Below are 23,162 nucleotides of genomic sequence, written 5' to 3' on the forward strand. Positions count from 1 at the left end.
AGATGAAAAACAGTCCTGACAAGTCAATTAGAATTTTTTTTTCCTTGGTCTCCATTAAATTAAGACTCAAGTGTTACTGGAAGTGTTTAATATCACAACACATTTAACTGAAGGCTGCTTTGCAATAAATAAATCACCGAAGACAATGCAGGAGCTTTCTTCTCCTGAAGGCTTTTCTTACAATAGGATTTCATTTTCCAGCTGGGAAATGCTCTGACAGTTTCTTCTTCCTCCATAACACCTTTTCCAGGAATGGAAAACTTCCATCAGAAGTGTTGCATGAAGTTGTGGACATCCAACCCCCGCAGGTTGGCTGCCAGGTCTTGCCTGGTCCAAGGCCTCACCACGCTGTTCTCAGGAGAAAACCCACAGCAAAGCCCTGCGAGCACAAGGCAACCCTGTCTCCTCTGCACGGTGATGGGTGAACACAGCTCTTCCGTGCCATGAAGGTTTTGCAGGCCTGGAGTTTGGCCCTGCCACCGTGCTCCCCCAAAATACCCTTGAAAAGCAAGACACGTCTTTTCTAGAAGCTGCTTGGTGAGCACCTGCATCAGGGTTCCCCACACCACAGCTCCCCAACCAGAGCCAGGGAAAGAACTCCAGAGGCCATCACAAATTTGGAACATTTATTTATGTAACTGATTTTCTTAAAAGGAAAGAAAGCCAAAAATAATAATAAAAAAACAGTTAACAACAGCTGGATGTGCGTGGTACAATCCACATCAGACATGTCCCTCCCTCGGTCCCACCGCACCGTCCTCCTCCGCCGTGGGGCCGCCTCATGGTACCAGTCCCTTCCGCAGCAGCTCCTGGATGCTGCCAGCTCTCATGGTCACTTTTTCTGCATATAGACAAAACCGTTCCACTTTGGTGTTTTTCTGGGATTTTAATTTTTTTTTCTTTTTTTTAATTGTTATTTTATTTTTATTAAAAAAAAAGCACCACTCCAATCTGTAATACCAATAAACATTATCCATCTTAAGAACAGTATTTATATTTTTATATATATATTTCTATATATATATTTCTATGTACAGGATGTCCTTGCCTCATGTCATATGAGCATCTCAGTAGGAGTTGGAGATGGGTTGGTTTTTATAGCACTTTGATTTCAAAGTTTGCCCTTCACAAGAGATGCCCTAAAAACCCAGAGACATCCAGCAAGGAGATATCAAAAAAAAAAAAAATTTCTCACTTTTAAAACATATGTACAACACCTTCAGTCTCTGTTGTCTCTTTAGGACTAAATGTGGTTTCAATTTTCCTTTTTTCTTCTTTCTGGCAACACTTTACCTGCGAAGGACTGTGGGATGCTCCTTCCCTCTGGACCGGAGGGAGGACGCAGGTGGCCCAGGCTCCGGGAAGGTCTGGGATGAAGCAGCAGCATCCCTCCAGCCCCCAAGGCTCCAGGGCTGAACAGTGCCAACATCAGCCTATTCCCAGGAATTTCAGAGGCTCAGCTCAGCCCTTTTCATACAAAACCAAACAAACTCTGCACCCTGGGACCTCTCTGCACCCACCACACGGTGCCTTCCCCGCTGCGCCCTAGGACAGCACGGACACGTCTACAGAGAGACGGGGACTGGGAAAAGGACACGAATTTATTCCAAGTCAAGGCTCGCGATGCGAGTACTGGTGTTACCAGGTACTGGTGTAACTGGACCATTTTGCAGGCTCTGGTGGGGTAAAAAGACTATTTGGTCACAAGACAGCATGGGCACACAACAGTGTTAGAAAGCAGGGATGGAAAGAAGGGGAATAATGTTGTATAGCCCTTGGAATAAGTTATTGTCAGGCCATGTGAATTATTCAGGGAGCAGGCGGGAAAGCCAAATGTCTGGGCAAAACCTCCCCCTGCTGCTGAAATCCCGCTCGCCACCCCTGGGTGTTTGCAAGGCAGCAGGTGGGACATTCTCCAAGGTTGTTGCTCTCCTCCACCCTTGGAAGGTGGATGGAATTATCCCCTGGGTTTGCTCATCCAGGACGCAGCTGTTTCAGCTCTGCAGCCTTCAGGCTGCAGCTTGGTCTAGCCAAAGAGTGTTTTCCAAAGCTTCCAGTTGTGATATGGATCTGACTGAAACTCCCTGGTGAGAGGGATCCCCAGCCTCTGGGAGGCAGGGCAGGGAAGCTTCCCCTGCCTTGGGTTGATGGGGGAGCATGGAGGGGAATGAGGATGAGGTTGTCCATGTGCAACCTTCAGCGTATGGAGGATAGTTTCTCAACTGTTCTGCTTCATCCCGCCCCAAAATGACTGTGAAGGGTTCTGCAACCTCCCCTCAGTTCCTCGAGTCTCTGAGGCAGACGCCAGACCTGCATCCCTCTGGTTGCACCTTGTTGAGGCCATTTGCAGGGAGAGAAAACCCTCACCACAGCTGTATTACAACCAGGCTGTAAGCAGAACTCCCTGTAATTATCACACTATCAGACAGAAAAAGTGACATCTCACACCCGCCTGCAGCAGGATGAAGCCAAAAAAGTATCAGGTACCTTCAATCACTGGCCCTGTACGCTTGTCCCTGGGTGGCACCGGGGTCGTGGGGACCTCCCTGCACCCAGCCCCGAAGCACTGCCACAGCTCAGGGCTTCAGGACAGCCCACCCCACGCCAATGCCATCACCAAAACCCACTGTCCTGCTTCACCAACCCCAGCAAAAGCCAAGCAGCACCGATGGGCAGCTGCCTGGGGCGGCACCCAGGAGGCATATGGGATGGATCTGAATTTTGAGGACTTTGTTTCTGGGCACTGGAGGTGTCTCATGTGCAGCGATTCACAAGGAACGGGTTAAAAACGGACCCATGGCCTTTGGGTCAGACCAGGAGGAATTAATTGCTACAGATGGAGAAGATGGTGTGGAGAGGTAGGGGAACCATCACTTGAAAAGCTTTGCAAGGGTGCCAGGAAGGGTCTGGGTTGGTCCCTGCAGAGGGACATCGCATGCCCGGTGCCCCCCACGCCGCAGCATGAGCCCGGGCAGCTGCCGAGCCCCGACCCCCCACCTCCCGTCCCTTGCCCCTGTTCTTTCCAGGGCTGGATACACAAAGGGTTGCAACTCACAGAACTAAAAAAAGCGAAGATCAAACTCATGATGCAAACGGGCAAAAACTCAAGAGCTCCTCTCAGGGTCTTTGCTCTGGTCAGAGCATGTCCCCACCAAGGGCAAAACCTGCCAGCAGCCATCTGGGCTCCTCGGAAGAGCTGCTTCAATTCCACGCACAATTAAAAAAGCAACATCTCTTCTCCAAACATCCAGCCTTCCCTGCTGGGAAACGGCCTTGGCTCCTTCTGTCCTCCTCCTCCCCTCCCTGGCCTCCTCTCCAGCTGCTTTAGAGATGCCCAGGCAGCGCTGCGGGGCCGCATCCTGCACACTCCGACCCCACCACCGCGACTCAAAGCAGGGACGGGACGAGTCGTGGCATCCAACCCGCGGCCGCTCGGACGCACTTGGGGTGGGAAGAAAATATGGAGAGCGGAGGATGAAGATGGGGAGCGGCTGACACGTCTCCACGTCCTTTCATTTTTCTTGATCTGATGGGTTTTCTCGTTGGGCCCTTTGCTGTTTCCCTCCTCACTTTCAGTGCTAACGCAACGTCCAAGTGCGAAACGCACGGTTGGCACGACCCCTGCGCAAGCCCTTGCCGCCTCTCTTCTGGCGAGGTGCTATCTGGTCTCCAGGGACTCCAGATATTCCAGTGCTATGTCGTAGCAGAAATGATACTGCTCCTGTTTGGAGAGGAAAAAGAGGGTTGTTATGATCCCAAGCAAATCATTTCTCAAAGATATCCCTTTTCAAGGCAAAATAAGTTTTGGTAGCCCTAAGGAAAAGCCTGGGAAGGGCTCTATGGGATGAACACACGTCACCCCTCGCTGGGGGCTGTGTCCCTCTCCTGCCCCTGTGACAGTCCTGCTGAAGAAACAGCCAGGAGAAACTCCACTTTTGGCAAACAACACCCATTCCTGGGGAAGGGGGATGAATCAACCCCCGGATCCAAAGGCACCACCACACGCGCTCAATTTCCTGCAATTCGGGGACACGCAGCACCTTCACGTCCCCTGAAGGACGGACAAGGACTGGGATGTCCCCTTACCACGAAAATATGGTTTATTAACCACACCAGGGTGCAAACCAGGCAGCACCAGTGCGGGGCTCCACCGACCAGCCTCACCCACGGAACCCCCCCACCCCTGCAGTGATTGACATCTGTCAATCAGATAGTGGCAGAGCCATGGGAGGGATGGGATCTGGGGTCTGAAATAAAATCTCGGCCCTGAAATCAAGAAGTTTCTCTATTTTTGAGTTCAGCAAGGCTGCACATAAGGACCATGCTCACTGCATCCGTTGTCTGGAGACACCCTGCCAGGGCTGCCAGGGCGTTTCTCATCACAAATTCTCTTGCTGCAGATAAAAAAAAATGCCATTTTCCATCCCTGGCAGGGATTTGGTCTGGGCATTTTCTTTGCGTCCAGGGAGAGGTGTGAAGGGAAGTCCCAGGAGCTTTCACTTCCAAATATCCAAGTTTTCCAAGGGAAATGCCAAACAAATAAGCATTTTGGTGCTCAGGTCAAAGTCTGACCCGCCTGCGACGGCCAGGCCAGAGCCAAGGGGTGCGAGTGGGAAAGGCTCACTGTCCCACCCCTTCCTTTCCCTGAGACAGCTACAGACAGTGTCAGCATCTTCCCACCCTTTGCTGCCCCCATAGCTGGCTCCTCAGCTGCACGAGGGGAAAGCCCAGCACGGCTGGCTCCTGGTTTTATAGCAAAAATCACTGAAATTGGGCTTGCGAAGGCAGTCTCATCCATCCTTGTCCTCCTTTACGTGACTTGTTCTTGTGCTCTCCCATCCTCACACAATTCACAGCACAGCAGACTACAAGGGGAGCTCGGACCTTGGAAGTGCCCATCTCCATGAGGTGTGTCTCCTTCAAGCATCCAAGCAGCAAAAATCAGCCAGAGTGGGGAAGAAAAACCCACCAAAAATCAGGTTTCTGACACCGCTGTGAGCACTGGGACATCGTGGGAGCATCCTGGGTGCGACAGCAGAGAGGGAAAGGGGAGAGCTCATCTCCTGAAATCCTCATCGGCAGCTTCAGCACCGGCACGAAAATCCTGTTATCCCCACGCGGGTGGGCGGCTGCTCGGGGACCCCAGGTGGGAACGGGCAGCGGGGGAGAAGGGTTTCAAAGCGAGGAGGCTGTGACAGCTTAGATTAAAAGCACATAATGCTTTTTGGATTAAGAAAAGGGATTGTTTCCATTTATCATCATATAAAATAAACCCCACAGGCAAACCGAGGGGGAAGATGCACGGGCAGCGGGAAGCTGCTACGCGCTGGCTGCTCTCTGCTGGGCTGCAGCTCTTTACGTCGGGCGAGGATCCGGCCTCCCAGTGACTCCAGTAGATTGGGATTCCCAGAATAGATGGTTCGGGTTCATTTGAGGCTGGAGGATGCTTGTGTCCTGATGTGAAATGTTGCCTTTTTTTTTAATACCTTTGCAATTTAGCCCAATGGGTCTGGTGGCTTCATGCTTGTCACATCATCTTTCCATTATCTACATTCCTCCCTCTGCTCCCCTCTCCCCTCCCTCACATTCTCCTCCACTTTAATTCCTAATGCAAATCACATCCCCTCCTCAAAACCATTTCATTTTGCAACTTAGGGATTTTATAATCTAAGCAGGGTAAACATTTCCGGCTGACTTGCTTTTAAAAGCATCACAAAGCACCTGGATTCCTCCACCACGGGGATAGACACACGCCTGCTCCATTCCCTGTCCTGTTATCAAGGGCCTGTAATAGGGCACAGGCTTTGCACCCTGACCCGCTGCCACCTCCAGCCTCTCCATCATGAGATGCAGCTCCATTGCTGCCCCCAGCAGCTTCTCCACCAATTAATTTCACTCAAAAGGCAGTTCCCTTTTTATATTTCCAACAGGAATTTGTCTGATTCCACCTCGGAGCTGCTCCCGGCGCCACAAACCCTCTGAAGAGCTGCAATTACATCCCATGAATTAATGCAAACCTGCCTTATTACTCCTGGGAAGGATTTCTGACAAGCCCAGTGCCGACGCCAAGGGCATGTCGGCACGGTGAGATGAAGGCAAGCCCAAGGCTGCTTTCAAGAGCTGCCTCACCCCCCTGCCCACCCCAGCCCACAGCACGGCGCTGGCACGCTCGCCCAGACATGCTCTGCATGAGGATGCCCACAATGCTCATCAGGATTTGGGGTGGGAAAGGAGGTGTTTTGGGTGTGGTGTCTCGTGCTTACCAAGGTCTCTACCATATTTGGCTTGTAGTTGCGAAGGGTCTTTGCAGCATAGAAAACATCTGCCATGTTGTGACACTTGATCATCTCCAGGATCATGGTGGAGGCACAGAAGGTGCCGCTCCGGCCACCTCCGTTCCTGGTGGGAGAAACACACGTGTCGGTGGTGAGAACATGGCATTAGAGCATCTTCTTTCTCCCTCATTTCCCCCCTTCCCCCTAAATTCCCCCTTTCTCTATCCATCCCTGCAACCCAGATGTCCCACAGCAGGAGCTCACACCCCCCAGTCCTCCCAAACTGGGGGACCTGAACCAGACCCACACGGTGGCAGGAGCTGTGATCCTGCCCTCTGGTCCTCACAAGAGCCACAACAGAGCATGAAAACACCTTTTGGACCATCGCAGCTGGATCTTGGACATCTGGGCCCAGTTTCCAGCCCTGCCACGGAGCGATTCCTCATGGGACCTTGGGGAAGCCACTGTGTCCCTCTACCACACCGTTCCCCTCCGCAGGGTGACCCTTGGCTGATGACCTGTTGGGTGGTGCTGGCTGGAGGAACCATCCCACGCTTCCCCCAGCGCAGAGCTCACCGGGTACCTCCCCCCATCCTGGGCTGAAATCATCCCACACCACCACGTCTGATCCCTGGCAGCAAAGGGGACCGGGGAAAGAAATAGAGAACATGATGCCAGCGTTTTATAAAGCATGTTCTCAAATTATCCTTCAACTAATGAAGATGGACGAGGCTGTAATTAATTTTTGATTAAAGGCTCGCCTGCTGTCTCTACCAATCTGCGAACGTGCTAGGTCCCATCGAGGAGAACACGCACGGGTGTTTGTGTGAGCCAGACCCAGCTGGCAGGAGGGGGATGGAGAGCATGTCCACCTCAATGAGAAGCAAGTGGTGGGAGTTGCACAGCTCCTGCCACATCCCTTTGGAGCCTGTGACACGCACGGGACATGGTGACAGGGCTGGGACCTCTGCCGAGCCTCGCTGCAAGGCAGGGTACAGGCACGAACGGCAGGGTTGCTGCTGGCAGGTGTCAATCCCACCAAACATCCATCTCATGGAGGAGGTTTGACGTGGTGACCACAAAGTGCCTCAAGCAAAACTCATGTTGTGGGAGAGAGAGCACCACTGGGGACACATTGGCCAAGAAGGCCAATGGCATCCTGGCTTGCATCAGAAATAGTGTGGCCAGCAGGGACAGGGAAGGGATCCTGCCCCTGTACTTGGCACTGGTGATGCCACATCTCGATGAGTGGGTTCAGTTTTGGGCCCCTCACTCCAAAAAGGCCATTGAATGACTCGAGCGTGTCCAGAGAAGGGCAACGGAGCTGGTGCAGGGTCTGGAGCACAGGTCTGATGGGGAACGGCTGAGGGAACTGGGGGGGTTTACTCTGGAGAAGAGGAGGCTGAGGGGAGACCTCATGGCCCTCTACAACTCCCTGAAAGGAGGGTGCAGAGAGCTGGGGACGAGTCTCTTGAACCAAGTAACAAGTGATAGGACAAGAGGGAATGGCCTCAAATTGCATCAGGGAAGGTTTAGACGAGATATTGGGAAGCATTTCTTTACAGAACAGGTGGTTAGGCGTTGGAATGGGCTGCCCAGGGAGGTGGTGGAGTCCCCACCCCTGGAGGTGTTTAAGAGTAAAGTTGACTTAGTGTTTAGAGATATGGTGTAGTTGGGAACTGTAAGTGTTAGGTCATTGGTTGGACTGGATGATCTTCTAGGTCTTTTCCAACCTAGACAATCCTATGATTCTGTGACAAAGTCACACCCGTGAGGACTTTTTAGAGGATTTCCAGGCAGAACTGGGGACCCGTGAGCTGGTGCCATCTCCCCCCACACCAGAGCCTGCTCCTCTCCAGATGACACTCACAGGCAGTGCACCACAGTCCGGCCATCACCGCTTTCCTTCTGCCACCTCTCCACTTGGGCCAGGAGGTGCAGGAAGGACTTCTTGGAGTCCGGGGTGTCTCGATACGCTGACCACCGCAGGTACTGGAAATGCCGGACCATCAGGTGCCCCTCCTGCAACTAGAAAAGCAAACCTCATCAGCTTGAACCCATGGGCTGCCCTCATTTGCCTCCACTGCAGGTGTGATGGAGGGCAAGAGGGGTTTGCCATGCATTAGTAGTAGAGAGGAAAACTCTCTCCTGGTCCTTCAAAAGATAGTTGAGCCCTCTCCTCCACAGCTCACACTGCTTCCACCACCCCATTCCACCTGGGAGAAGCTCCACTGACATGGTTTATCCTAACTCGCAGCGTCTCAGGCTGTCTCTGTATCTCCTAAAACCTGTTACCAGACCCCTGAGCTTCCCCAAGGCTTCTCCATCCCATCCTTGTCTTGAATGCAGATGTGTTTTTGTTGTGTTTGCTGTAAACCAGGAGGCTGATGAGAAGCTGCCACCCACGGAGGCAGGGAACAGTGGAAATGCGCCCTAATACCCTGGTAATCTGGTTAGTCTTGAAACCTAATCTGGTTAGCAGGCTCCAGGAGGAGGATTACAGCCACAAAGCTAAACAAGGCCAGGCTTTAGCCAGGCAGATGCAGGGCTCAGAAGCACTCGGGGCATCAGGAGTGCCTGATGGGATGAAACCACGGGTCACACACTCCAGCCGCATTTTGGGGCTCAGTGGCACATGTGTGGAGAGCACACACTGGAGGAGAAAGGGGGGATCAAATGCAGATGGGGGATCCCCAGCTCTGGAGGGCCCCATCCACCCAACTTCAGATGCATGATGAGCAGGGCAAGCACCAGAACATCTCCAAGCAGCGGGACCAGGTATTCCTGTGGCTCTGCAGGGAGCCCCAACCTGGGGAGCAGGTGTTGGGGGCATTCGGTGCCCAATCCAACCAGCACATCCCAATGCATAAGGGCTTTTCTGGACTTTTCAGGAGCTTCCATGTGGATTGGTGACATGGCTGGGACGGGCTGACCTCCCTGGGCTTGAGTTTTTGCTTCCAGCTGGAAGTCAGGAAAGCAGAGGGGGAAGATGAAACAAATAAGTTAAAACAGGAGAAGACTCCTCTGACAGTCTGGGAAGGAAAGCTTTGGGATCCGTTTTGAAGCTCAGGTGAAAGCTCTGTCTGGCTCTGGAGGACTTGTGACACCCCCAATGCCTGGCTCCCCTCCAGCTGGCAGGGCTTGGCAAGAAGTGGCTCCCTGGGGAACTCTCTTCTTAGATCCAAAGATTTCAGTCATGCTGCATTTTAATTTAGCATGGGGTATACTGTACCACCTGAGAGCAAAGCACATTTGGTGAAGGATTTTGTGCTGACACCCAGAAAATGCCAGATACCCCCAAAGAGAGCGTGAACCAAACCCCTCTTAGTGTTAAGAGTCCAAATAATCGGGATTTATCTCCTCCGACCCCAGCTCCCACACTGAAGCACCCTTCCCAGCCATGCCATCAGCCAAGCCACACACTCCCTTCCAAGCTCCCTAATTCCCATTTGCCCGATGACCTCCACTGAGGCACCAGCCTCAGCCTCTTGTCCACCCTTGAAAGATTTAAAGACTGCAGGGATGCCACCTCTTCATGTCTGGCTTTTGTAGTTAAATCAGCTTTTCTTTCCACGTACACTTCTGCACTCATGTGGGCTGTTCATCGCAGTCCCTGTCCCTTCCCAATCCCACTGCATTTCTCTTCATTTAAAGGCAAGCTGAACCAGCCAAGCATCAACGCAACAACAGGTGAAAACCTGTGTGGATCTTCTCATCCTGCAGGAAAAGGGCTCTGCTGGTCCCAGGGGAGCTGCCATGCCCATGCGGGGAGCCTCCATTCTGCGATACATGCGTGGCAGGGCAGAGATGGACCTCTGGGCAGGATGAGAAAGGTCTTCCTACAGGGTTACCTAACATCTTGCAAGGAGCTGTGAACTCCAGAAAGGTTGGATGGAACCAACGGCAATTTTACAGGCTCCTCTGTGCCAGGTGAAGAGCTGGGGCTGAATCCTCTGGAGGAGCTGGATTAGGCTGAAGAGACACCAGCATCTACAGCACCATTCTATTAGTTTATACGGAGAATTACCTGGCTGGGCTACGACAAGCTCTTGGCGTGCGTAGCGTCACTAGATGCATCATCCTTCTGCTCTCCAAGAAAGGTCTTCACTCACACAAAGAAGCTCTTGGTGATGCCCCAGCCCTTCCTCAATGCAGAGGTTAACAAAAGCAATCCACCCCCTGCACACAAGCTCACCCAGCCCCGACCTCTGCACTGGGAGATGCCTGGGGGGCACCTGGGCACACACACACAGACACGTGTGAAGCCCCCCTGACCCCCCTGCACGGAGCCAGAGGAGAGACCCTCACCCGTGTGATGTTCTGGACTCGGAAGAGACGAGACACGATGTCCTCATCCGCCGCTCCGGACACGTACTCCACCTCCATCGGGCCGTACTGCTGGAGCCCCGGCTCAGGCCAGTACTGCAAACAGGGCTGCAGAGAGAAGCACAGCTCACCATGACCAGGAACATGTACTGGGACATGGGGAAGGGGCACCATGCACCACAGGCAACGCTGAGTGGAACAGAGTGGTTGGTGCTGGAGAGGGGCTGCTGGCAGAGGGGGTGGCCCCAAGATGGGATGCTGGACCCACAACGCCGTTACTCACGCAGGACCCACAGCACACTGATGGATGGAAGGTCCCTCAGCTTCTTGAGGGATCGAAGCTGAAAGGTCAGGTCCAACCCCTGGCATCCATAAAGTCCTCTCTCCGCTGCACGAACGCAACAGCTGGTGCTCCTGGAGATGGACTTTGCTGGTCCAGGATGGACCCTGCCTCAGCCCCACCAGCAGAGACCTGATCCTGCACTGTGATGGAGCAGGGCCTGGCTGCTCCAAGTCTGCTCTCAAACCCCATTGCCTTTAGCCGCTGCTCTGCCATCAGCAGCACCAGCCATATGGGATGCCAGTCCCCCTCGTCCCGTGGCCAGGACATCCCGCCAAGTCAAATCAATCCCAACCTGCAGCCCAGGAAAGGGCTGGGGAGCGACTCCTGCTCCCCCTCCACGTGTCCAGCACAGCACTGATGGATGGCTCGGTTCAAGGGTCACAGATGCAATTGTTTTCACACCGCGACAGCTGGGAAACCAGCATCGACACAAAATATATGACATTTGTCACCGCACTTTAACAGGGCATTTAGCATTTCAGGTCATCTAACGGCTTGGGCCTAACTGCATGGCAAATGTGTTTGAGAAATAATTGGTTATTAATAGGGGCTATAAATCTCCAAGATCTTTAAGCCTTCTAGACTCAGAGCTATAATTTGGATATTAAAACTTCCTTCGGCAAGACGTAGTTCAAGTGAGGGATATACCCTCTAAGTCACCTTTCAGAGCTGCCTGCTGTAAAGGTTGATTTATTACTTGTTGGTCCTAAACTGGTAAACATTTAAGATCCAGCTAAATATTGTAACACAGACATCCCTGAAGAATAGACGTCCACAGAGAGAGGCAGGGCTGAATAATGAAGAAAAATAGCAGAGTCCCTGTTGGACGGTGCCAGGGGACACCGGCCGCTGCATGGGGCCTGGCACCCTGTGGGAGCATGGCACAGGAGTGGGCAGCTCCTGTGAGGCTGAAGGATGTTTCTGGACCATGGAATGAAAGAACAGGTTGAGAGAGAGAAATAAAATTGGTTTTGCTGCCTCCTTCCCTGCTGTGATCCACTGCAGCTGGGTTCGGCTGATAGCTGATGCTTGTGCTGCAGAAGGGTGGTGCTGGATGGTCACAGCGGAGGGACAGGAATACAGTGGCCCTGCTCCAGGGCTGAGTTTTCAAAGGGACACTTGGTGCCCAGTGGGTACCTAAGCACAAATGAGGGTAAATGTGAATAAAGGTGAAAAATGGGTGCAGGAGCATCAGTCACCCTCACCTAGGCCGACCTGCCCGCTGCTCTGGCTCACAGCCACACTTGCAGGCAAAGCTCTTCGTCTGCCCAGCTCCCACACCGCTGTGCCCAGAGGGAAGCCAGGCAGCTCCGGCCCATCGGGAGCAAAGCCCACCAGGCTCAGGGCACCCGGCACTGCCAGCCGGGGCTCCACGCAGCCCCATGCCGAGCCCCGTCCTCGCACCGGGACAGCACAGCCTGCCCGCCCAGGCCAGAGCCACCCGGGGCTGCTGCCTCTGCACCCACACCCCCTGCTCTGGACTCGCAGAGGCACACAGAGGCAACAGTCACCACCACAACCCCCTTCTCACCTCTTCAGTTATACCGTCCTACATCAAATAGAACAGAAGAGCTCCATTAGAAGGGACCTACAACTCTCATCTGGTCCAACTGCCTGAACTCTTCTGGGCTGACCAAGAGTGAAAGCCTGTTCTTAAGGACATGGTCCAAATGCCTCTTCAACACTGACAGGTGTGGGGCATCACCCACCTCTCTAGGAAGCCTCTTTCAGGGTTTGACCACCCTCTCGGTAAAGAAACGCTTCCTCATGTCCAGTTCATTCTCGGGAGCAGCACGCAGAGCCTGCTGAAAGCTCAGAGCATCCTCTGGGGACACGCACACCACGACAGAAGCAGCGCTACTGAAATCACACGGCGGGTTTATTCCAGAGAAGAGGGGACGGGCAGTTCTGCACGGGGGGGAGGTGCCCAAGGGAAAAACTTCAGCTCCAGGACACTTGGAGGCCCAGCACTGCGGCCTTCCCCATCCCTCCCTGGGCACCAGCTCCCAGGGCCAACAGGACGCAGCACTGGCCTGGCAGGACACGCCAAAAGCAAAGACAGCTGCGCTCACTCCTTGGCTCCAAACGGCTCTCTCCAGGAGAAGGGAACAGGGCTCTCTAGCAATTCCCTCTGTTTTCCCCTTCCTGTTGCCAGGAGACAGGCGCCAGGCTGCCATGTCACTGGGATGCAGCACAGTCGTCACGGTGACGTTGGCACCTGGCACCAGGGCCCTTCATTCTGCTGACCAGCACGACCCAGACCGGTCAGAGAAAGGGCCATGGATGGACACGTGAGCCAAGATATGAAAAAACAAATTAAAATGGAGCCACCTTCGCCGGAGACACCCTGGGCTTCCGACCCAGAGGGGTCAGCTTGGTGGCCGGCTTCACCCTGTCCCAGCCGTCCAGGAGGGGATACGGGAGCATCTTGGGACGCTGCCACCGGGCCTCTCCCGGAAGGAAATGCCCTCCAAGCTTTTGTGGGTGACTCCCAGGCCCCCATGACATGCCATCTCCTCCTAGAAGACATCTGTGCTAACACCAGCCCGGCTTCAGGCCAGCTCTTCCTCCAGAAGCTCTGGGAGGTTGTCAACAGCCAGCACTTCCAGTCCATCTGGTGGGGAGACGATGGCAACTGCATCGTCACCGCCAAAGAACTCTTCCAAACGGAAGTGCTGGGCAGGAGGGGACACCACAAGATCTTTGAAACTGAGTCCATGAGAGGCTTCATTCTCCAACTCAACCTCCATGGATTCTGCAAAATGGAGAGGGATTCCATCATCTCCATCTCCATCGAGGAGCTGCAGGCACTAGCAGCAGCAGGGCCTGCTCTGGGCAAGGTACGTCAGGTCCTCTGCACACGAGCGAACCCTCGGGACAGTTGGAGAGGGGGAGAGGTTCACCTTCAGATAAAATAAACCTTCTCAAGGTAGGGAGCAAGGATAGGGCTGGGAGAAAATCGCCTGATTTTGGCTCATGGGTCGTTTTCAGGAATTCTCGGTGCAGGATTTCGGAGGAGCAGAAATGCTGACAAAATGGATTTGGGTTATTTCTGCTTGCTTTGACCCTGTGAAACAGAAGACAGTCCCATCATAACAAGCCTTTTTTGTGTTTGCTCCATATCTGGCTGCACCAAACATTTCAATCTTCTCGCGGCATCAGCTGACAAGATACACGCCAGCCTCACATTATTCCCAACGTGTCCATTCCACGCTGAGGAGCCTGAAAACTAGTGGTGGGTGGCTTTCTCCATCGCTTTTTAGGCCTTTGAAAACCCTGCACTTCTCTGCTCCCAAGAGCCCAAAACACAAGGCTGGTTATTACTTAACAAAACCCGATCCTAACATTTGATTCTTGGCGTTTAAAATGCCCCGGAGAGCCCTTTTTCATACCCACCCACGTTTGTCTTTTCTGGTGCAGATGCTTAGTTATGGGACCTCTGTCTTTCTCTTTCCTGCAGTGATGGCAACTAACTCCTCTCCTTTGCATTCCGTAGCTGCTCTTCTACCACAACCCCCTCTTCAACAGAGATGACCCCAACCTCCTCACGATGTTCACGCAGAGTGCCGGGGCCAGAAAGAGAGCCCCAGCTGCACCCCCACTGGGCCCCGACATGGAGGAAGACCGCCCAAGAAGACAATGCCCTGAGGCTCAGCCGGCGGTGGGAGCTGCGCAGGAGGACAATGACACCCGGACATCGGCAACCACCAGCTCCACACCCACCGAGCTGTGGGCCGGCACAACCGCCCCCAGGGGCAGTGCCAGTCCCCCCCCACCCAAACGCCACTGCAGCCACAGCCCCGCTGGCACCCAGGAGGCGGCTCCTGATCCAGCCACGGCTTCACCACCCCCTGTCACACCTCCTGCCCCTGCAAACAGCCCCCGCACCCCAGCCAGGGGATTCTCTTCTTCTCCCTAATAAACCTTTCCTAGCTGCCTTGACCTGTCTCTACAGTCTCACAGTCGCCATCTCCACACCCGGGGCTGGGGGGGTTGTTGCCTTCAGGGACACAAAGGTTTTGGCTCCAGCCCAGGAAAGCCAAAGGCCCCGGGCACAAGCGCTGCGCTCAGCAAAACCCAGCAAAAGGCCACCCTGGGGCTAATCCAGGAGCTGCACCAGCACCCAGGGCCACTCCAACCAAACCAGTCCCTCACAGCTCTTGGGGAGGCCATGCCCCTTCCTCCCCCAGCTCAGGCCAGGGGCAGCGGGGCTGCAGGGAGCACACTTGGCTTCTCCTGCCCATCCCACAGCCCAGCTGGGGAGAGCTACAGCATTGCCGCCGGCACAGCCACACCTCTGTCCTACGGGAGTCACAGCTGGGCCTTACTGCAGGAAGAACCTCTCTCTCCCAGCAGCATTTACTCAGGCTTCCTCTCAACAAGAGCCTTTCACCGAAGCCTTTACACAAGATGCTGCCTCGTGAGCCCCTTCCTTTCCACACAAAGGGAATTGCGCTTTTTGGGGAGAGCAGACCTGGAACACCGCCTCTGCAGGGTGCTCCACACTTCACACCCATGGATGCAAAGAGATTACAGTGCTCAGGAGGAATTAGATCACGAGGTCACAGTAAACATGCAGCGCTACCTGGCACAGTCAGTCATGGAAAGATTCCCTCAGTTAGGTCCCAGGTAAGAGCTGAGTACGTGATTCCACCTCCCAAGTGGAGCATCCATCCGCCAGATGAAGAGGCCCACACCAGTTCAACTGGCACCGGGAAGCAGCAGGCAAATGCTGCTCGTGCCCTGTCCCAGTGACTTTATTTCATCTCACGCCCTGTCCCAGTGACTTTAAAATCGATATTGCTGTATTGGTGGCTTGGGTTACAGAAACCAGAGACCTTCAATAACGTCGGAGAGCTTGCCAGGTCTGCACAAAGTCACTGAGAAGCAGGTCAAAGTGGGAGCACTAGTTCAAGGAAGGTTCACAGGCGGAGACATACCCGATGAAGTCAGGAATGTTGAAATCACTAATCCAGAGAGGGGGATGTCACTTGTACCAAACCAGGGGTTGAAGACTTCTGGGCTTGTAACGCGCTCTCCAGCGGAGGACACCCAGATCATTCCTCACTTGGGTTTTCTTAGCCAGTGGTCTCCAAAGTTGGGCTGTGCAAGACAATCCACAGGGATGCAGGAAGCAAACAGTTGAACTTCTATTTATTGTCATCTTATTTACATATTCTCACACAGAAATGGTCTATTCTCAACAGTAAATGACTTCTTCACAATACGCTGGAATGAGACGGGAGCTACGATGAACATCCCTCGTACCACACGGAGATCTGTGCTTATCTCGCGCCAAAGGGCTGAAAAGACCTGTTGAACTTCAAGTTTTCTTTTCCAAAAAGACAAGCCTTGCAAGCTTGCTGATGACCAGCTGCTGTCAGTAGTACGCTACCGAGCAGATCTTGTCCAAAAAATAAACACACGTCAAGTGCCCCTTCAAGGTGAAGGTGCCGTTTGAACGATGAGTGAGAAAGTAACTTGTGCTATGGAGAGAGCATTTGCTAAAACCCCCGAAATCAAACAGTTTGCAAGCGCAGCTGGCTGACACCGGGAGCGATGGACATTTATCAGCCAAGAAAACCCTTTGCCTAAGCAGTGGATGGACTGAAAAACAAGTATCAGGGTTTAATAAGCACAGCCAACGATGCAGTTCTTCCATCTGCACCTACACACCTGCGTGAGGAATTCTTCTCAGCAGCGAGTCATTAAAACCAAGTATCAAAATAAACTGGACTTAGAGCCAGCCCTTTGGATGGCTGTATCACAAAGTGCTAAACCAAGATTTTCAAAAGTAATGAAGCACAGGCAATCACAGAGCCCTCACCATAAAATATTATTGTTAATAACAGTCTTTTGAATACCTCCAGGGATGGTGAGTCAACCACTTCCCTGGGCAGCCTGTTCCAAGCCTTGACAACCCTTTCAGTGAAGAAATTTTTCCTAATATCCATCTAATATCCAATCTAAACCTCCCCTGGTGCAACTTGAGGCCATTTCCTTTCATCCTATCACTTGTTACTTGGGAGAAGAGACCAACACCCACCTCACTACAACCTGTGCTCAGGTAGTTGTAGAGAGTGCTAAGGTCTCCCCTCGGCCTCCTTTTCTCCAGACTAAACAACCCAAGTTCCCTCACAGAACTTCTTCTCTAGACCCTTCACCAGCTTCGTTGCTCTTCTCCGAGCATGGTCCAGCTCTGTAGAGCCTTTCTACCCTCCTGCAGATCAACACTTCGGCCCAACTTGGGGTCATCTGCAAACTTACTGTGGGTGCACTCGATCCCCTCGTCCAGATCACTGATAAGAGATTAAACAGAACTGGCCCCAGTCCTGAGCCCTGGGGAACACCACGTGTGACCAGTCCCCAGATGGATTTAACTCCAACCACCACAACAGTACACCTGTGCAATCCATACGTAGCTAGTTTCTCCAAGAGAATGCTGTGGGAAATGGCATCAAAGTCTTTATTAAACAACATCCAGGTAAACAACATCCACAGCTTTTCCCTCCTCCACTAAGCAGGTCACCTTGTCATAGAAGGAGATCAGGTTAGTCAAGCAGGACCTGACTTTCGTAAAACCATGCTGACTGGGTCTTATCACTTGCTTATCCTGTACGTACCGTGTGATGGCACTCAAGATGATCTGCTCCATAATCTTCCCTATCACTGAGTCAGTCTGACAGGTCTGTAGTTCCCTCGCTCCTCTTTCCAGCCCTTCTTGTAGATGGGCATCATATCTGCTAACCTCCAGTCAATGGGACCTCCCCAGTTAGCCAGAACTTATGATAAATGATTGGAAGTGGCTTGGTGAACACCTCTGCCAGCTCCCTCAGCATCCCTGGGTGGATCTCATCTGGCCCCATAGACTCGTGTGTGTCTAAGTGGTGTAGCAGGTTGCTAACCAGTTCCCCTTGGATTATGGGGGCTTCGTTCTGCTCCCTGTCCCTGTCTTCCAGCTCAGGGGGTTGGGTGCTCTTACTATTATAGACTGAGGCAAAGAAGGCATTAAGTACCTCAGCGTTTTTCTCATCCTTGGTCACTATATTTCTCCCCACATCCTATAAAGGATAGCGATTCTCCTTACTCCACCTTTTGTTGTTAATGTAACATAAAGAAACACTTTTTCTTGTCTTTTACTGCAATAGCAAGATTAAGTTCTAGTTGGGCTTTGGCTCTTCTAATTTTCTCCCTGTATAACCTCACAACATCCTTGTAGTTCTCCTGAGTGACCTGCCCCTTCTTCCAAAGGTCATAAACTCTCTTTTTTTTCCTGAGTTCCAGCCAAAGCTCTCTGTTCAACCAGGCCAGTCATCTTCCCTGCCAGCTTGTCTTTCAGCACATGGGGACAGCCTGCACCTGCACCTTGAAGATTTCCTTCTTGAAGAATGTCCAGCCTTCCTGGACTCCTTTGCCCTTCAGGACTGCCTCCCAAGGAGCTCTGTCAACCAGGCCCCTAAACAGGCCCAAGTCTGACCTCTGGAAGCCCAAGGGAGCAGTTCTGCTGACCCCCCTCCTTACCTGAGAATTGAAAACTCATTTTGTGATTGCTGTGCCCAAGACGGCCTCCAACCATCCCATCACCCACAAAACCTTCTCTGTTCACAAACAACAGGTCCAGTGGACAGCCTTCGCTAGTTGGCTCCCTCGCCAGCTGTGTCAGGAAGGTCTCTTCCCCACACTCCAGGAACCTCCTGGATTATTTCCTCTCTGCTGTATTGTATTTCCTGCAGACATCTGGTAAGTTGAAGTCCCCCATGAGAACAAGGGCTAACAACCATGAGACTTCTCGCAGGTGCTTACAGAATATTTCATCTGTCTCTTTACCCTGGTTGGGTGGTCTATAACAGACTCCCACCATAATATCTGCCTTGTTGGCCTTTCCCCTGATTCCTACCCATAAACACTTGACCCTTTCATCACCATCATCAAGCTCTAGACAGTCAAAACAGTCCCAGCTTCTAGTGCTGGAAGGGGCCTCTTCAACAACCCCACGCACACAAACCTGCTGATTTCAGCATGTCCATGGGCAGATTGCTTCATTAAACATGAACCTGATCTAAAAGTGACTCCTCTGAGCGAGCATATGAGCTGGGAAGCTCTCTGGAGCCAGCTCTGCCTCCTCTCCCAGCAAACCTCCGAAACGCGAGACACCCTCCCAGGACATCCCTCTGCTCAGGGTCTGCTTAATGTCACCACAGGCAAAGGCCCTTTGGAGCACGTGGCCTTAGCTCAGAACAGAGGGACACGTGGGTGCACTCCATAGCTCTGCACACGTCCAGCATGTTTATATCTATAAATAAATACCAGTGTATTTGCACACCAGTCAGTACCAGTGCCGTATCCACCTGCACCCTTGCGACAAATGGTACAACTGCCGGTTTGGGTCATTTACATCGAGTATCTGGTCTCAAGTAATAAAATAAGCCAGATAATGAAGTCTCCTCCAGACATCCATTAAGAGTCTATAACATTAATTTTATGTAAAAATCCAATGTTTCCTCACTGAATTAACATTACAGACCTGCGGCAGACTTTTACATCTGCTCTGGTGGTGGCAAGAGCGCTCCAGGCATCCCCCTGGGGAGCAGCGCACGGGGAGAGCAAAGCAAGGCGAGACTGAGCATGGCCCCCCGCTCCCCAGCTTCTATCCCGTCTCCCCCAGGTGACAGGGGACACCTCCCCTCCAGTTTGGCAGATCTGCACATCCCCTCACACCATAAAACCCAGGGGACAGCAGCTTTGCAGTAGGCTGACTTATAAAGCAGCATTCACAAGTCACCAGCACCCTTGGAAGATGAAAGCAGGAAATCTCCTGTGCTCAGTTTCCCCTTTGTAAAAGGAGGATAAAAATCAGTTCTTTATAACAACAAGGTTATACTTGTCGTTAACCTTGTATCTCCCTGGGGCACCCACAAAGATTATGGTGCAGTAAAGCAGTGCCAACGCTAACGCAGCCAGGCTGGTTTGCTGCTGAAAGCATCGTTGGCCCCATCTGGCCAGCCCTGTGCTTACAGGGGACAAATTCTGGGTGCTGCAGCCAGTCCCATCTCCCTTTGCAGAGGAGAAGATGCTGAGCGAGCAAGGCAGGGGCTGCAGCGCTGCCAAGGCAGTGGGGACGGAGCAGGACAGGGTCACCCACAGGGCCGGCAGCACTCACCCAGGCGGAGTTGGACTGGTTGAGCTGGTTGAGCATGACGATGGAGGTGCAGCCGTAGTCGTACACCAACCGCCAGAAGTCGGTGGTGGTGTTCTGCAGCGGGTGCAGGGTGACGATGAAGGCAGCACTCTTGGTGTAGCTCTGCGGAGAGGGAAGATGAGCACCATTAAGGATATGGTGGCGGTGCTGAAGCCACTGCTGTCACACCCCCCAAAAAACAATGCAACCAGATGATAAGTGGCACCAAAGCCATCTTCTCCGTGCTTGAGCAGAGTCTCCCTGGCATGGCCTCGATCCCTCCGTGTCCTGGTGCTGGGGAGATGCTATAAAAACAGGTCTAAGTGATCCCTGCCCTTGGTCAGGATGAAAGCGCCTGCTTTCTGCTCTCACAGGGAGGTGTATTTTGCCCAAGTAACTAGGGAAAAGATGTCACCTTGGAGCCAAGAACAAGCAGAAGCCATGGCTGCCAGGTGGCCCCAGCCCCCAGCTCTGCACCCTGGCTCCAAATGAAAGCATCACCCACAGCATCACCCCCACCCACAGTGCCCCAACCCCATCGGGAGCAGCAGAGACAACCACCAACCTGGGCTCAATGTTTTTTTGGGGGAGGAAAGGAAACCCCCCAGTGAAAGACCCCTAGAGACTGCAAGAAGGAAGGGGCAGGGGGAGAGGGGAAATTACTTCTCATTCATGCTTTGAACAAGATTTGTCCTCACAGTCATTCTGACGCCAGCTTGCCAAGGGACTGGGAGCCCACAGCCAAGCTCAACACTGCATCAGACTTTTAAATTAACACACTTTAGCTCAAGCCTCTTCAAATACAGGAACAGAGCAGAAAATGTTCTGTGCCCACAAATTAGCACAGCTTCCCACTAACGGGGAGTCCTCTGGCTGCTGCAAAAGCTCCTCATTTAGCTCATAGAAATGCCTTTATTGAACCTTTCTCCCTGTCCTGCCCACGGGGCAGCAGCGAGTCCCCCAGCTCTCAGTGAGAGCTGTTGGCCCTCGAGGAGGGCGATGAGAGCAGCAGGGCGAGGGAGGTTTCATCAGGTGTCAACCGGGCTTGCCTTGGCACCCGCAGTCCTTTGGCACCGGTGTGAACGACAGCAGCCGGCGCGGAGCACAGAGCGGCTCCGCCAGCCCGCCGCCGGCACCATGCTCAGCACCAGTGATGGACAGCACAGACCAATCTAATCTGACAGATGGACAGACTGATTGAGCAAACCACTTTGGCACTTAAAGAAAAATGAGACTTTTTTTTCCCCCCCCAAAGAGGGAAATGGGTTTTATCCCTTCAGTGAGAATTTCATCCAAAGGGCTTTTTCTGTCTATAAAAAAAAAAATTTATTCCTGACCCTGTAGCAGAGATTAAGGGAGGCTCAGTGATGTATAAAATTAAAATGGATATGCAAACACCAAGCAAGCTGAAAACAAAGCTCCCGTCCCATGGTAGCCAAAGCCTGCAGCCCAATGGGTGCTGCTTCCCAGCCGCCAGCAGCCACCTCCGCTTTACAAACTGCTTTTTGCTGAGAGAGCAAGTACCAGGGCAATGAGATCTGCACAAAGATGCAGTGTGATAAATCACCCATGGGGTAAAAAAAGGCAGGGCTCAGCCTGGTACCAGGGCTCAGCTGCCACCAGGAGGGTTTGGGGAAGGTGCCCGGGGTGTGGTAGGACTCAGCGCTGCCCGTGCAAAGCAGCCCAGCTCATTTCAAGGAGAGAAAAGTGGTTTTGGTGATAAATGACCCATTGCTCAGTGCGGGCATGGAGCCTGCAGCATCCTCCCTGCTCCTCTTTGCAGTCATCAGCAGGTAGGAAATAGCTTTGCCATCACGGGTGTCCTTTCTGACTGCACCGGGGGATGCACGGCGGCTTTGGGAGTAGTTCAGAGCCTCCTGAACCGCAGCAGGAGGACGGGCAGGAGGGCGCACAGCAGGACGCTGGCAGCACACGGAGGGGGTCAATGCTACCAACTCCTCCCAGAGCTTCCTCTCCCGCCTGTGCTCCATTTTTGCTACAAAATAAATGAAGATCCTTTGTGCGCAGCTTGCAAGAGCAGGCAAAAAGCTCTTTCAAGATGAGCCGAATGCTGCTACACAAAAGAAGGGGTGAAGGACCCCGCTACGCCAGTCCCTGCCCTGCCTCCCCGCACACGCAGCTGCCACGTGCCTTCGTGCCCTTGTGTGAAACGAGGCCGTAAATTCAAACCGAGCGAAATTTTGCTGTGAAAAGTTGCCCACCACAACCCAAAGCGGCCCCTTCCCTCCCTGCAGCACGCTCACATCAGTTAAGGCCGCGTTGATGTAGTTGTTGCTGTCTCCGTCCACGGAGATGAGGAAGGGAAGGCATCGGTCGGGCGGCAGGACGTCCATGCTGCGGTTCCTCTCCCGGTTGCGGGGCAGGAGGGCGATGCTGCACTCCTCCACGTCCAGGTGGGGAGTCACTGAGTTGAGGGTCTGCGGGTACACGTGCTCCCCTTAGCTCCCCTCCTGCTTGCACCGGGGCCAAACCCCCTGCCTGCTGCTCACCAGAACCCACTGGTCCCAGCGGTGCTGGGCACCAAGAGGGTGAGGAGCACGGGGGTGGTGCATGGGGGGAAGCAGAGATTTTGGGGTCACTCACCTGAAACTCCTCCCGCAGCTGTGAGGAGTTGCTCTGCGGCTCTATCCTCACCATCTCCTTGTAGGTGGGCTTGAACTCGCTGGCAGGGATGCTGGTCTCCCCACACAGGCAGGCTTCCAGGATGGCATCGTGAATGAAGACATACTGCTCCTTTCAGGGGGAGGAAAGGGGAGAGGGATGAGCCTCCACAACGCACCGGTGACAGCAGCCCTGCGTGTCCCCAGCTGTTCCCGACACCCGCTCACCTCCGTCTGTATCATGTTGATCCTCCGCGAGCACAGGGTCTTCACGCAGTTGTAGATGTCCACGACGCCCTCGCACTCAGCCATGTCCAACATAACATCCAGGACGATGTAGCAGCCAGTTCTCCCCGTGCCGGCACTGGGGATGGAGGAGGAAAACACAATAAACACATTCCCAGTCTGCACGGCATCCA

At 53.2% G+C, this 23,162-nt stretch overlaps 2 protein-coding genes across 5 annotated transcripts in view; one reads left to right on the forward strand and one right to left on the reverse strand.

Annotated features, from left to right (window-relative positions):
* Positions 1–611: 611 nt before the first annotated feature.
* Positions 612–23,162, reverse strand: part of PTPRU (protein tyrosine phosphatase receptor type U) — a 76,804-nt gene continuing 54,253 nt past the window's right edge. For all 4 annotated transcript variants that reach the window (XM_074894196.1, XM_074894195.1, XM_074894194.1 and 1 more), the window contains 8 exons: positions 22,972–23,107; positions 22,727–22,876; positions 22,387–22,560; positions 20,105–20,245; positions 10,584–10,709; positions 8,146–8,303; positions 6,264–6,399; positions 612–3,721 (listed from right to left, as the gene is read on the reverse strand). In XM_074894196.1, the coding sequence (XP_074750297.1) occupies positions 3,659–3,721; positions 6,264–6,399; positions 8,146–8,303; positions 10,584–10,709; positions 20,105–20,245; positions 22,387–22,560; positions 22,727–22,876; positions 22,972–23,107 (1,084 nt within the window). In that variant the 3' untranslated portion in view covers positions 612–3,658. The remainder of the gene's footprint in view (positions 3,722–6,263; positions 6,400–8,145; positions 8,304–10,583; positions 10,710–20,104; positions 20,246–22,386; positions 22,561–22,726; positions 22,877–22,971; positions 23,108–23,162) is intronic.
* Positions 12,881–14,863, forward strand: LOC141954493 (uncharacterized). The gene is made up of 2 exons (XM_074894094.1): positions 12,881–13,784; positions 14,441–14,863. The coding sequence occupies exons 1-2, from the start codon at positions 13,224–13,226 to the stop codon at positions 14,861–14,863; spliced, it is 984 nt and encodes a 327-aa protein (XP_074750195.1). The 5' UTR covers positions 12,881–13,223.

This window comes from Strix uralensis, chromosome 25 (assembly GCF_047716275.1).
Source record: "Strix uralensis isolate ZFMK-TIS-50842 chromosome 25, bStrUra1, whole genome shotgun sequence".
Taxonomy (NCBI): domain Eukaryota; kingdom Metazoa; phylum Chordata; class Aves; order Strigiformes; family Strigidae; genus Strix; species Strix uralensis.